A 14,600-nucleotide genomic window follows, 5' to 3' on the forward strand; every position below is an offset into this window, starting at 1 on the left:
TGGAAAATTCATATCAATAACATTTAAGTTAGAAATTTTAACTGAGGGCTGGAGAGATGGCTCAGAGGTTAAGAGCATTGCCTCCTCTTCCAAAGGTCCTGAGTTCAATTCCCGGCCACCACATGGTGGCTCACAACCATCTGTAATGAGGTCTGGTGCCCTCTTCTGGCCTGCAGGCATACACACAGACAGAATATTGTATACACAATAAATAAATAAATATTTAAAAAGAAGAAAAGAAATTTTAACTGATACGTAAAAAACATAGAAACTGTGCTATATGAACACCATGTAGTGACTCAGTACACATGTACATTTGTTGAATAATATTTAAATCAGGATACATATATCTGTCTCCTCAAAATTGCTCAGTTTTTAATGCTGAAAACATTTGAATCTTTTCTTCTAAGTTCTTGGGAAACACAATGCATGTTATTTCCTTCTGGGCCATGGCATAACACAGCCTGCTTCTATCTTAAGTGGAGGTTAGCATGTGGAGAGTTTGGTGGATAGACATACATAGTTTTGAAGGATTGCACAGACTCTTCCTAAGTAACTATGATAGCCCATAATAAATATAATTTAATTTTTCAAAGAAATAACAAGTTGTGGGGAGAAATATGATCATTAATTCTGGGTTGATGCTTTTGTGACCACTCTCTACTGTGGGAGATTTCCACTTTAACTGATGCCTTCATGATTGCCTTACAAGATAGGAAATGGAGACTCATAATGTTAAGTTAGTGATAAAATCAGAATTTTAAGTGTGTGCTGTGAATTAATATCTTTTTTTGCAGCAAAACAAACCAAGTTATTAAAGAACAAAATTCTATTCTCTCTCTAAGTTCTTCACAAAACATCACTAATACCTTCTTGGATTTTTCTGAAAAATTCTCTTTCCATATATCTGTGTGTATCTGTATGAAAACCTGTCTGTTATGATATTTCTCTCTCTCTCTCTACATATATATATATATATATATATATGCATATTTTCATTTGGCTTTTAGACTTTAGTTAATTTTGATGATCAATTCTCAGGGCTGAGAGGTCCCTATGCAGTCTCTGTGTGTGTCTGTGAGGGCTTTTCCAGGGGTCGTAGGTCAGGAGGGCTCCGCGCCAATGAATGGTTTAACCCCTTGACAGACCCAGCATTTAAATAGATTCTTTGGGGTGTGTGGGAACTGTGGGAGAAGGGTTAACTGATGAGAGAAGGTCACTGGCTGTGCCTTTAGAGGACATAGCCTGCCACGTGCCCCTTCCATTCACTCTCTCCTCCTCCTGGCCTTTGTGAGTTAAGGAACTCTACATCACACCCTTCCGTCACAAAGTGCTCCCAAGTCTGGGAACATGGAAGCAGCTCACTGCGAACTGAAACCACGAAGAACTATCAATCTTTCCTCACATAAACACTTCCCTCAGGTGTTTGTAGGATCCATGGACACTCTAACGCAGACTCTGATAAGGTATGACAGTTGCCTTCTAAATTTAGACATGTCTCCTAAAGTGTTACATTCTAAACAGAGATATATCTCGTTTTTATGACTGTATCTGTTAACTGAATTTACTGTAATTTAATTAACTACCTGAAGTGATTTCTAGGTTCTTGTCATTGCATTCTTTTGAGCCAACATTACCTGCTAACAGAGCTAAGTGTATCTAGTCTGGCAGGTAAATGAACATGCTGTTTTGTTCTTGTTTCCATATACTTCATCACGAATGAGTTTTGGTGTCTTTCCCTTGTACCCATGGGGGTGTAGTTACATAGACTTTGAGTTCATGTACTTTGTCTATTTTCACTCTTGTGCCTTTGACGTGTGACTGATTTGGAGACAGGGTCTCACCCTCTGTTTGGCACAAATTTGCAAATAAATTTTCCATTATTTTTCTTATCTTTGCTCAGTTTAGCATTACTTCCAATTTTTTCTTCTGCTGCATTTAGTTTTCTTCTCCAGGATTAGCAGTGAGGCACATAAATAAAGTTGATATATGTGTTCATTGCGTAGCTATGGCTTTCCATATGATATGCAGTTATGTAAAAGGTTCCCTGTTTCTGCAGTGCTCACACACAATATAACAAGTTGATCCATGTCTGTCCATCCTGAGTAGGTCTGTCATAAATCTAGCTACATTCATCCCTTTGACATATTGCTGCACCACAGATTATATACTGTTTAAAATAAAATTGTTTGAATGTTATCTAAACTTTTTTTTCTATAGCATTAAAAAATTCAAACCACATGTATATGAACTGTATACACCCTTGGCTCTATACATTCTCAGAATTTGAAATGTACAAAAGAAGATATCTTTTGAAAACAGTGCACACTTATAGCGATGTAGAGATATCATGTCAGAGAATGTCTAGTTTGTACATGTGTGTCTCTCTGTGTGTTGTACATACTTGTTATTACGGATGTGTTCAGGAGTTTGTTTCCATGGTGCTTTTTGTTAACTCTCTTGATAATTTGCATCTACTACATACACGCACACACACACACGTGCACACACTAAATGTTTTGAAAATGTCTATTTTATTGGTGGCATGAGAAAAACAATGAGTTGTTCCTCTAAGGGGGTAATACACTTGTGCAATAATTATATTCAATTAAAAATATAATTATCTACTATGTTGGACAGAATTTAGTACAATTTTTACCAGAATTCACTGTATATTATGCATTGGATGTACTTCTTTCATTTCAGTTTCAAAGTCGACTAAAACTGGATTCGGATTTCCACTCATAAATAAGAAAACTGGGTTAAGCCAAGGTAAAGAAATGAGCATCAGCTCACAAAGCCTGTGAGTGGCAGACCTGGCATTCAAAGCACAGACTTTGTCATCGGGCTGTGCACACAGTTCTACGTCCTGGGGAAAACTTAGAGAAACAGGACAAATGTGAGCCAGATAGAAGGAGGCATCCAAAGAAACAAAATGGGCTCCAAAGACAAGTAATACGTTACTCAAGAGGTTGCATAAAGGCGACTAATGGGATGGAGGGGAACCTGAGTGAATGAGATTTTGGTGGCAAGAATGGATATGTGTGTAAGGAGAAATTTGGGGGTTCAATGCCTCAGAATTCATGTTAGTGGGACTGTATGGATATCTAACATGCCGCTAGTTAAGGAGAGAAGGCCATGGTTGTCAGAACAGAAAACTCCTCTGCTCAATTACCATATATAGCTCAGCGTTACTGGTCAGATCGCCAGTGTGCAAACTGCTGTATTGGGAAGACTGGCTGGTACTTGGAGTGCTTTTAGGGGACAAGTGTCCAAACATCTGTCTCAGATTGCTTATGCTGCTGTAACAAAATAATTCAGACCTTAGTATTTATAAAGAAGAGATGTTTACTTATCACTCTGGCCTTTGGGAAGTCCAAAATAAAGACACTCATCTGGAAGGTTGGCATCTGATGGTTCCAAATATGAGCAATGAAGACACCAACCTTCTGATTCCCTAGATTTGGGCAATGTTGTACACCTGATTTGAACTATCACATGAAAACAAAATCTTGGCATTGATAACTGCTGAGGGCTGCTCCCTGCTCTCACGGGAGGTCCTCTCTGTGTGTGTGTGCAAAGTACGGGCTAGGAAAAACGGCTGGAGAATAACATGAAAGACATTCTCAAGATGTCTCTCAGCAGGTTCTCAATATTCAATGTTGTATTTAGTAAGGTTTTTAAAGTCATTTCAGGCATAAATGGCTGTTTGTCACAACATGCTACCTTTCTGAAGGGAGCTTGCATGTTCGTCAAGTGAAGCAGCTTAAATGCTGGAGTCTGTGTGGAAACCCTGGGGACGGGAGTCAGGAGATAAAGGTCTGTATATTACAGCCTGTGTTTTGGTTTTTCTCTCTTAGAACACTTACAGGGAATACACTGAAATAACTGATGATAACTTGCTCAGATTCAGTTAAAATAGTAAATAAAAACATTAGGTGACAGTATTTCTAAGATAAGAAAAATAAGAGAGCTTCAAGGTGCTGTGTGCAGGACCTGTGGATAAACTGGTGGCCTGTATTCATGTTTTCATGGCTTTGGATGGCCAATGGAAAACTAAACAAAACCAACAACAAAGTGAACCAGCTTGGGAGGAAAAGGTTGTATTAGCTGAGGTGTACAAGTGACTAAATCTCAGAATGGCAGAGAAGGAACTGGATACAGAAACCTTACATAGTAAAGCTTCCCCGGGACTGTCCCTTCTCTATGTGCTGGCTTTATCGTACACTCTGCGCTGGGACTGTTTCCCACGTGCTGAAGCACATCACTTGTGGCATCTTCTGACCTCATAATGTGAGTCTTTTAAAGACAGCAGATTATTTCTTATAGTTAAATAACAAACAATGGCAGATAGATGGGCTGGGTGCCCATCCCTGAGCTGATCAGTTGTGATATGTATAAGATGGCAATCCTAGTGAGGCTTCTGCACTACAGTAAGGGGCGAATGATCTCCCAGAATTCTCTTCTTCCTACTTCTAGTTCCCATTATTTTTTTTTTCATGTCTACCCCAGTTTGACCTCCTCTTCTTGTCACCTCCTCTCTCTGCCAAGTTCATTCTTGTTGGGCTGTAGAAGCCACATCAAATAATGCTTCGCTTTGATCCCCAACTTGCTTTCAGAGTGGAATATTTGTGGTATGAAGACTCCATTCCAACTCAGTCTGGTCGAATGTATTGTTATGCTCACGTCATTCATTTCAGAGATGAGAGTTCGTCCAGGCCAGGTGATGGTAGACATTTCCTCCACCATCTTCATATGAGCATGCCAGTGAGTTCATGCAGAGACCTACCAACAGCTTTGCCCGGGACCTCAGAGGTAGTGCCACTTTAAGAGCCAGCTCACCTTGAATGCCCTCTGTCAGAGAGAGTTGATGAATTTTCCCATGGATATTAACTTTGGCCTGGCTGTGGAAGGGTTGTGCGGAAAGGGGGCCCATGAAGCAGAGCACCAGGAATAAGAATCGGCAGGAAGAAAAGTGATAGGACTTGACAAAAAATTCCAGCTCATTCCAGATTCCTCCCGTCGCCTCTCCACTTTGTTTCAAACTTTAATTTATTGAATCGCAAGTTGGTTTTGGAGAGCTTCATTCTGCTCCTCCACTCATGTTCCAACAAGCAAGGAACCACATCTTAGGCGGATAACTTGGAAGAATGAGAACATGGAAATCAATCCAAAGAGTTCTAGTCACCAGTGCCCCGTGGTTATGCTTAGCCCAGGCGGATAGGACAAGAAAGGTACTTCTCCCTTTATACTGCCACGTTAAAACTAAGGCAAAATACACGAAGGTTTACTTTTAGATAAAGATAGTATTAATCACAAGGGACGCGTGTATCCTTGTGCTTTCTGTGTTCTGAACAATTGCAAGGGCAGTCACGACCTCCATATAAGACCTGAAAATTGCTAATTTATGGTACAAAATTCAGACCAGGTGATGTATCAGCTTTCTGGGATGCTAGAATAAAAAGCTGCAAACAGGACCTCTTGAAACCACAAAAGCATTCTATCCAAGCTAAAGGTGGGGGCAGAGCTAACATGATTCCTTCTCTCTGCCCAGCACCCTCCCCACCCCCGCCTTCTTGCCCCCACCTCCTTTACGTTCCAAAGGTTTTTGCTTCTTCCAAACTACTTTCCATTTTCTCACATAGTCAGGTCTGCATCAAGCTTCCTTTCTGTTTTATAAGTAATTTACTCCTCAAAAAAAAATTCTTAATTTTTTTTTTAGGTTATACCCTTAATTTGTAATCTGTAGATGAAGCCATAATTAAATTCTCCTTGAAGCTCTGGTAGGTTCACTGGAGACACATTGTCTTTTGTTCTCTTTAAGAAAAGGATATATTAACAGGCCAAGGGGCCATGGGGGATGGATAATAAGAAGATCAGGAGACCCAGCACAAGACTTCCAGCTTGATTCAGCTTCTCTGATGGGAACTTTGTGTGGTGCCTCTTGCTGGTTGTGCCCCAGAGACTCTCCTGGCGTTAACTTGTGATACCATTTCTCTCTTACCAGCTGTTTCTAGCTAGGCTTATTGTAGGCTTTCAACCTCTGTCCCACTGGTAGTGGCTTGTAGTGTTGGTGGCTTTCCAACACACCTTCCTGCCACAGCATGTTCTCATTAGAAGAGACTTTGGGGTCAGAGCAGTCTGGTCTCTCATCTTTCTCTCACTCCATGACCGCAGTATTTGTGGCTTATTGCCTACTCTCTTAGAATCTCGGTTTTCTTATTTATTTCGTGGAGACAGTGAGCATTTATCTATGTAGTTTATAGACCAGATATAGGAACAGAGAATGATCCTGTGGGTAGTACATGAGAGTTGCTGGATAAAGGAGAGATATCATTATTCAAAGAAGGCATTATAATCTAGAAGCTTGATGTTTGTTTCAATACTTCCTGCAAGAACAAAGATTTACTCCTAAAAGGCATTTTTTATAGTGGTATTTGGGGCTCCCAAATCTTAACAATCACCCAGCACCACATACTCTTCACTTCCTCTCACTATGTCATGATGAAGGTGTCTGCAGCAAGCCAGGTCCTTCTTGTTCTTGTGGCTCCCTTCTGAGTTCTGATTTGCAGAATTCTGTGCACACTCCAGGCTCTGCTTGAACTTTTCCCAGACATGTAACAAAAACCTCACATGTATTTGAATATCTGGCTGTGGAGAGCTTTGCTTCTGTCTTATCTTTGTGGGTGAGCTGAAGTACCCAAATAAGTCTATAATATCACAGGACAATTTATCCTGGCTATGGAAACACAATTTTGAAAGAAGTTCTGAGTTAGACTTCTATGCAATTATGGCTAATTTTATAATCATGCTTGAACCATACCTGTCATTTTCAAGCAAATGAAGAAATAGTTTATGCCTTCAGGACTTATGACCTTTAAAGATAATCAAAAACAAAGCCAGATGCTACCTTATTTCTACAACTGGGGGTCAGAAATGTGCAAGTAGGTAATAGGAAATGGGATTTAAAAGGTTGAATCTCATAGCAGCTTGCTCCAGACCTCTCCCTGCTACATCCTTGTGCTTCTTAGGCTATTTGGATTTTCCTTCCAAAATGAGAAAATCTATAAAAACAACAGATGCAATGTCCTAGGAGAAAATGGCTAAAGTTGCTCCGTCTAAATCTGCAGCAAGTGTTTCTGAATGCAGTGCCTGCAAGTGAAGAGAGAGAGCTAAAGCCTAAGAGTAGCTGAGCCCTGAGAACACCAGAACCACTGGAGTATAGCAGGTCCTCTGGAGCTGATGCCCATACCCAGAGCCCAGGCTCCCATTTCATCTGGGTGTGGAGATCTCTGGAAGGGCGTCCTGCTCAACTCGTTCTGGGTGGGTTCGTATGCAGCTGGGTGAAATAGTCACAAGTATCTTGAAGGACCCAAGTCCATGAAGGAGACTTACAAAGATGTTGATGGAAAGGAGCTGTTCACATGGGCCATCAGTGCCAATTACCCTTTCCCTTTTAACTGGTTTCAGATCCACCTCATAACTCAAGAAACGTCATAGTAGTTCATCACTAATAGTTGGTTTTTTTGACTTCCAAATTCCATCTCCCCAAATTGCTGTTAGAACTGCAACTTTATCATTAAAATTAAAATGTCCATTATTGGGCCTTATTTCATGTCCAGCCCATGTTTATAGAAAAATGACCAAGATATCATCTGTTATTTCAAGTAGGGAAAGAATAATATTTTGAGATAGAGAAGAGAGAGACAGAGAGTTTGTACTGGTAGCCTTGATATATATTTTCTACGTGAGGGAAAAATAAGAGGGAACAATAACAATGCAAAGCGAGGGGCATGAAAGAGAGGAAGATGTATTACAGAATGGACAATGGAAATAGACATGAGTTAGACATGATGGAAAGAGAAAAAAGTTGGTGAAGTCCTGCGACTCTTGAAATACACGATTGTCTCTGTTGTCACCCTGTCATCTCGCATCATCACCAGCACCACCATCTTCAGGACAACGCATACTTGGATCTCAGTTCCCTTTCTATAACAGAGAGGGATGTTCCTGTGAAGACCGAGCAATCAGTGGTGCTGTTTCCACGCTCTCTCTGGGATGTTATAAGGCGCTGTTGGTTATGACACCCCCCCTCTTATCTGTATTTGTGTAGGTTGAGCCGGTAATAGAGAAAGGCCATGAGAGCCTGGTCCATCACATCCTCCTCTATCAGTGCAGCAGCAACTTTAACGATAGTGTTTTGGACTATGACCATGAGTGCTACCACCCAAACATGCCTGATGCCTTTCTGACCTGTGAAACTGTGATTTTTGCCTGGGCCATTGGTGGAGAGGTAAGGCTAATGATGATGACCAGTTTGTAGCCAGTTACCTGATTGTGCTTCTCCTACATGTATGGGTCTAGCAGAAACACACCATTCTCATGCAAAAATAAATAAAAATTTACTTATATTTCTAAGTCTATAGGAAAAGATTCTTCCCTTAAATGGTTATGTTTGATCTGTGTTTGATGAATGGTATTGTTCTAAAAATTGAAGTGTCGTGGGGGAATAGTTGGGTTTGGGAACCAGCACTCTTAGGGACTTTCACAGGTTACTGTCTCATGAAGTTTTTTCCATATTTAGGGATTTACTTATCCACCTCATGTTGGATTATCCCTCGGCATGCCATTGGATCCTCATTATGTGCTTTTAGAAGTGCATTATGATAATCCCACACATAAGAAAGGTAAGCTCTTTCTTTATTTTTAACTGCTAGTTTTAAAATATCAGATAACTATTGTCTGTAACATAGATGAAGTGGAATATGAAACTCTGTAAGGAAGTGTTAACCTGCACATTTGCCATCTGAATTAAGATGCTTTTCGAAGCAAAACAGGATGCCATTCAGACTGACACTAGGCAATAGCCATTAACCAGTAGCATCTAGGCAAACGGACATACATCGTCACAAGTCCTAAGAATACATCTCATATTTCTCACCAGGAAGTAGGAAAATGGAAGTTCCCTTTGTGATATAAATTAGTTCAAAATGAAGACAAAGGGGTCATTTTGGATACCTTCCTCACTTGCCCTCCACCTCATCTTTTGAGACAGAATGTGGGTTTTGGAGAAGACTGTCACCCATAGGTGCCTTTGAATACTTGCTCCCCAGTTGGTGGACACATGCTAAAAAGGGAACTCAGGACGTCCTCACACTTGCAGATCAAGTGCTTCATCAAGGGAGCCTTCTCCAGCCCTAAACACCTTTCTTTCTAGTTGTACATATGAAACAGTTACTGCCATCCCTCACACTGAAAACTACTGGCAATTTGTTGTTTGATAGGCTCTCTGCAAGTGTACTAAAGAAATATCTATGATGAGAAACTGTATGAGAGAGGTAGCTATGAGGATATCCACTTGGTTTCTGAATTTACTGAGACCATTTTTTTTCAAAGCAAAAACACAGGAGATTCACTGTGCGTTCGCCAATGAAAGCAATCTTAATTATTTTAATTCACATTTTTTTTCCCAGTAAACATCAAACATCAGTGAAAAAGATACTCTCTCAGTCATAGAAGTCATAATCATGGCAGGGTATACTGGTGCATGCCTGTACTTGCAGCACTTGGGACCTGGTAGAAAGGATTGTCTGTTTGAACCCATCTCAATCTGCATAGTGAGACCCTGATGTGAAACAAAACAAAATGACAGAAACGAAGGTTATGGTCTTGTAGGGAAGAGAAACAATTAAAGTAACACCACGTTTCTACCAATCGATACAAAGGAGGGTGTATCTGATAGTACAAGAGTATCTCATTGTTGACCCAATTAAATCAGGAGGATGCCGTGGTAGACTGTCAAAGTTTTCCTTGTAAAAGCAGATTCTTCATAGGTATATGTCGTGGTACCTCTGGGAAGGGTTTCAATTAATTAAAATTAATTACAGGCTTCTAGTATCTGCGTCATGTATTCTCCCTCCTGTCAGCAACATGTCATAGCAAAGAATTTGTTATTCATCTTTTAACCCCACAATACCCACCATGTTCATGCATCAGCCCTAGCAACTCTTCGATGAGTTCATTAAGGATGAAGAGAATGTTAACAAACTGTACAGAGGTAAGCTTTAGTAGTTTGCTCTATCCGAAGATGATTTCTAAGCTGAATGGTTTGTACCTATAAGTAAAAGGAGATTGTCATCCCAAAGCAACATAAAATAAAACTTCTGGACTTATTTAATCTTATGATGAATGACTTTAAAAGTTTTGTTCTGCCCTTGTGTTAGAGAATTGTGGAATATGTCCGCTAGATAATTCAAACATACCCCCCATAGCGTGTGGCATGGGTCTATGGTACTTATAGACAATGTGGTGACTTTTGTTCTGGTTTCTGTTCACAAAGCTAATTTTTGTCTTCGAGTTATTTCTGTTTGTATTTCTTTTTCTCATGAGATTTTAATTTCCATTAAATCAACCTATAAATGGTCCATTTCAAAGAACCGTGAAAACTCCTCTTAAAGTACCCCAGTTTTCTTCGTCATTTGCTGTTGTTACAGGCTTGATAGACAGTTCTGGGCTGAGGTTTTTCCATACCACGGACATAAGGAAATACGACGCAGGAGTGATTGAGGCCGGCCTCTGGGTGAGCCTCTTCCATATGATCCCTCCAGGGATGCCCGAATTCCGTTCTGAGGGTCACTGCACACTGGAGTGCCTAGAGGAGGTAAGCTGTGCCACAGTCTACAAATTGTCATCCCCAGCTTAGCGCATGCTCTTAGACACCGAGTTCTGAAAGTTTCCATGCACATTTATTATGCTTTCAATAATGGCATCTTGGAAAGCTATCGGTGTGATCCCAGTAGGACATTTGGCTGCCGCCTCTTCTGAATCTTGAAGGCTGGAAGAGAAGAATGATGGATGGCCGAATAACCAGGGTGCTTTCTCCTTTCTTGGTTGCTTTTGTTCCTACTTCCTTTGGGCATTTTATGGTTTTTCTTCCTTTGTGTAGTTTCTTTTTCCTTTCCCAGTTTTACCTGTTATTCCCATACTTTCCCACTATTCACTGTGGCTTTTCTCTTTTCCTCTGCTTTTTAATTCTCTTCTTTCAGTAAAAACAATGCAAAACACATGGTAATACATGGTACAGAAGGGAAGTTGGAACCTTGTAGGCATTTCATGACTACTCTCATTAACAGGTTTTCTCTTGAATCAAAGCCTTTCATTCAGTGTGGATCATATTTCTGAAATATGGGATTCTGCAAGCATTTACTGGCGAAGCAGAAAGATTATGTTCATCTGAGTCACTTAGCCACCCCACCCCCATTAAATTACCATGACAACACATATTAGCTGTAGAACCAGGGTGAATCATTTCATTCCACTGGGGAAGATGCTCTTTTCTATCTGGGAACAGGTCCTCCTTTTGAGAGGTTACATTTTCCCGTTAGCGACCTGCAGCTGTCGTCTTCACTGGGCCATGGTTTGTCTCTTCACAGACCAATGGCAGTGAAGAGAAAGCTAAGTTCACTGTGACCTGGTACCTTCCCCTTCCTTCTCCTGGCAAATGGTGAGCACAAAGACAGTAGTCAGTAATCCACATTCAAAGTGTTTGGCAGCTCAGGCTTTCACTGAAATTGCTTCATCTTTTTTTTTTTTTTTCAATTGAACCTCAAGTATGCCTGAACTGTCTGAGCATGCCTTCCATGGGCTAATCGGGTCCTCCTCGCTATCCCGCAGGCCCTGGTGGCAGAGAAGCCAAGTGGAATCCATGTGTTCGCTGTCCTTCTCCACGCTCACCTGGCAGGCAGAGGCATCAGGCTGCGTCATTTTCGCCACGGGGAGGAAATGCAGTCCTTGGCTTACGATGATGATTTCGACTTCAATTTCCAGGAGTTTCAGTATCTGAAAGAAGAGCAAACAATCTTACCAGTAGGCATGCATGCTCTTTGTCAGAAAATGTTGTGTCTTGAGGCTGATCTCCCAGGATGCAGTAGGGATCCTGCTAGCCAAGAGAATTGCTCATCAAGTTCATATTCTTGAAGCCACCCACTGTGGGTGTTGCATACATCAGAGGGAATGCGTTTGATCTGCTTCCCAAACTGGAAATTCACTTCTCTTAGCATCCCCTGGAGGCAATGCAAGCTCTTGATTAAAGAAAGAAACAAAACAAAACAAAACCAAGCAACCGAAGGGTTCAGATTCCAATCCCTGACTAGTGACTCTTTGGGTTACAATTACAATAATGGTGAAATTGCACGTTATGATAGATTGAGGAGGGGACACATCTTATCAGTTTCATTTTCATGAAGAATGAACCGAGCAATAATTCTTCCTTTAGAAGAGCAGGGCTGGAGAAATGACTCGGTGGTTAAGAGTCTTGCTGTGCTATCAAGAGGACTTGTGTTCAAGTCCCCAGCAACCTTATAGAAATGATACAGCCCTGAATACCTGTGACTGGCATGTTGGGAGGCAGAGATGGGAAGCTCAGTGGCCAGCCAGGATCTGTGATTGCACACATGTACGTGTATGAGTGCACGCACACAAACCCAAGGAAAGGTATCAGACATAATTAACTATTCTTTGCTTTATGAACGAATTATGTAGCAGTTCTTTGGTTTATGGTGTCCGAAGAGAATTGTATGTCTTACAATAGTGAAACCTTTCACTTTTTTCTTGATTTTTTGATGCATTGTCTCCCTTCAAATGTTGTCCTATGCTCATTGGACTCAGTAGTCATACAATTTCCAAGCCTTATATAGAGTATTAAATGTTAAATATCTATACAATTTGTGAAATGACAGCGGCATATAGGTCTTCTCTAGGTGAGTGAGGCTTGCAGTAGAATTTTTTGGATGAAGTTCAGGAAAAAAACAAAATGTTGGAAGGAAGTTTGAAAAACAGAAGTAGCTAATGAAGAGAAAGGGGGCCTTTATTTTTAAATGACCACACTTTACTCATCAATCTGACTCACTACACCTTTTAGAAATTTTTATATACCTTGGCATATGTAAGATGTCTTGAGAAAGAGTGATTTGGTGTGATTCTTTTTATGCTACACTTTGTCTCATTGTATTCGTCTCATGACTGGCTATTCTAGCACATCAATTTCTAACAAGGGTGCTGTGATTAGGGCCATATTCAAGCTGAGAGACTGATCTTCAGGAGCAGTGAGGGAAACCAGGGGGCTAGTGCCAGAGATGCCAGCATCCAGCTCATGTAGAGTTGTTCCACGCACTTAATAGGATGCTTCTTTTTCTCCTTCTTATCCTAGGCCCTGAGGATTAAACTCAGGCTGTTACACTTGATAGCATGAACTTTTATTCACTGAACCATCTCGCTGGCCCTTTAAATCTGTTCTCAAAAGTTAGGTTCTCATATAGTTTGTGAAATGGCGCCAGCAGAAATATCTACATGGCGGGAAGCTATAAAAATGTCATCATTCTTCCTGTCGGCTGTAATGTTCAAAAAGTTGAAAAAAGCACTAGCATAATAAATTACTAATAATTTCTAAGGAAAGGAGAACATCACTAAAGAGCTTTAGGGGTGATCATGGGTGCAGAAGTAATCACAGTTAGGATCTTGCCTACTATTTCATTACATGTTAATCGCTACTAAAGAATGAATACTAATTATATCGTCAAATCGCCTCCAAAGAGCTGTGCAAAGTAAGTACTATTTTTAATCACTGTGCTCAGATGAAAAGAATTGTGCCCAGATTGTTCAGTTTCTTACCTAGGTGTCTGGCCAGAATACTGGAGAGTCTGCTCTGAACTTAAAGAGTCCTCTTGTTTGCTTGCTTGCGGATTACGCTAACACACTACGGTTAAGCATATCAACATCTTCTGAATCAAACTGCCTGATGCTTTCTCATGCAGTAACTATAAACTGCTGATCTAACAATTAGACAGATTAGATGGATTATATAGACAAAAGAGCACCAACTCTAACCTGAAGGTGCTTGCTTTTGTTTCAGGGAGATAACCTGATTACTGAATGTCGGTACAACACCAAGGACCGATCTGGGATGACATGGGTAAGAAAATATTATTCTTAAATTTCGTTTAAAGAGAGGAAGGAATAACCTTTGGTTTTGAAGCTGAGAAGTCTATTCCTATCTTGAAACAAAACTCTGAAGGTCTTCATCATGAAGCATCATAGAGGGGAAGCAAGAGCTGCGTTCGTGTCTTACCAGACTTCAAAAACCTGGTGGCACTACGGAAAAAGACTATGCTGTAATTTACTGGTGCTTTGGGAAAGCTATGCCTCCTTATCTTCATCCTCATCAAAGAGACAAGGCCCTAACTAGTCTCTACATTATTTGGGTCTGCCTGGGTGTTCACTTATTCACTTACATAAATCCAGACTTCAAAAGGAACAACGAAGCACATTAACTCAGAGCTTCCGACCCAAACAGACGTCCAATCCCAACAGATTTACTGGGGACTTCTGCCAAACTCTCAGGAAATAGATATTTCATGCCTTGCTTGGTCTCTGCTAGGAACACAAGTAGAGGTCATCTCCCACCAGCTTGTTTTATCTTTACTCCAAAGCTATATACAAAGGCATGAACTAGGCCAATATACTGACTGATTGTTTGGCAAAATACCGACTGATTGTATTCTGTTTTATAAAGCTGTTATAAGTGGTTTGGGTTCAGACAGAGA

General features: G+C 40.6%; 1 protein-coding gene across 1 annotated transcript in view; it reads left to right on the plus strand.

Moving 5' to 3' along the window:
* Positions 1 to 14,600, plus strand: part of Moxd1 (monooxygenase DBH like 1) — a 78,364-nt gene that overhangs the window by 47,667 nt on the left and 16,097 nt on the right. Inside the window, exons 5-9 of the mRNA XM_057761985.1 lie at positions 8,114 to 8,293; positions 8,585 to 8,687; positions 10,494 to 10,660; positions 11,674 to 11,865; positions 13,910 to 13,969. Coding sequence (XP_057617968.1) covers positions 8,114 to 8,293; positions 8,585 to 8,687; positions 10,494 to 10,660; positions 11,674 to 11,865; positions 13,910 to 13,969 — 702 coding nt within the window. The remainder of the gene's footprint in view (positions 1 to 8,113; positions 8,294 to 8,584; positions 8,688 to 10,493; positions 10,661 to 11,673; positions 11,866 to 13,909; positions 13,970 to 14,600) is intronic.

This window comes from Chionomys nivalis, chromosome 2 (assembly GCF_950005125.1).
Source record: "Chionomys nivalis chromosome 2, mChiNiv1.1, whole genome shotgun sequence".
NCBI classification, from domain to species: domain Eukaryota; kingdom Metazoa; phylum Chordata; class Mammalia; order Rodentia; family Cricetidae; genus Chionomys; species Chionomys nivalis.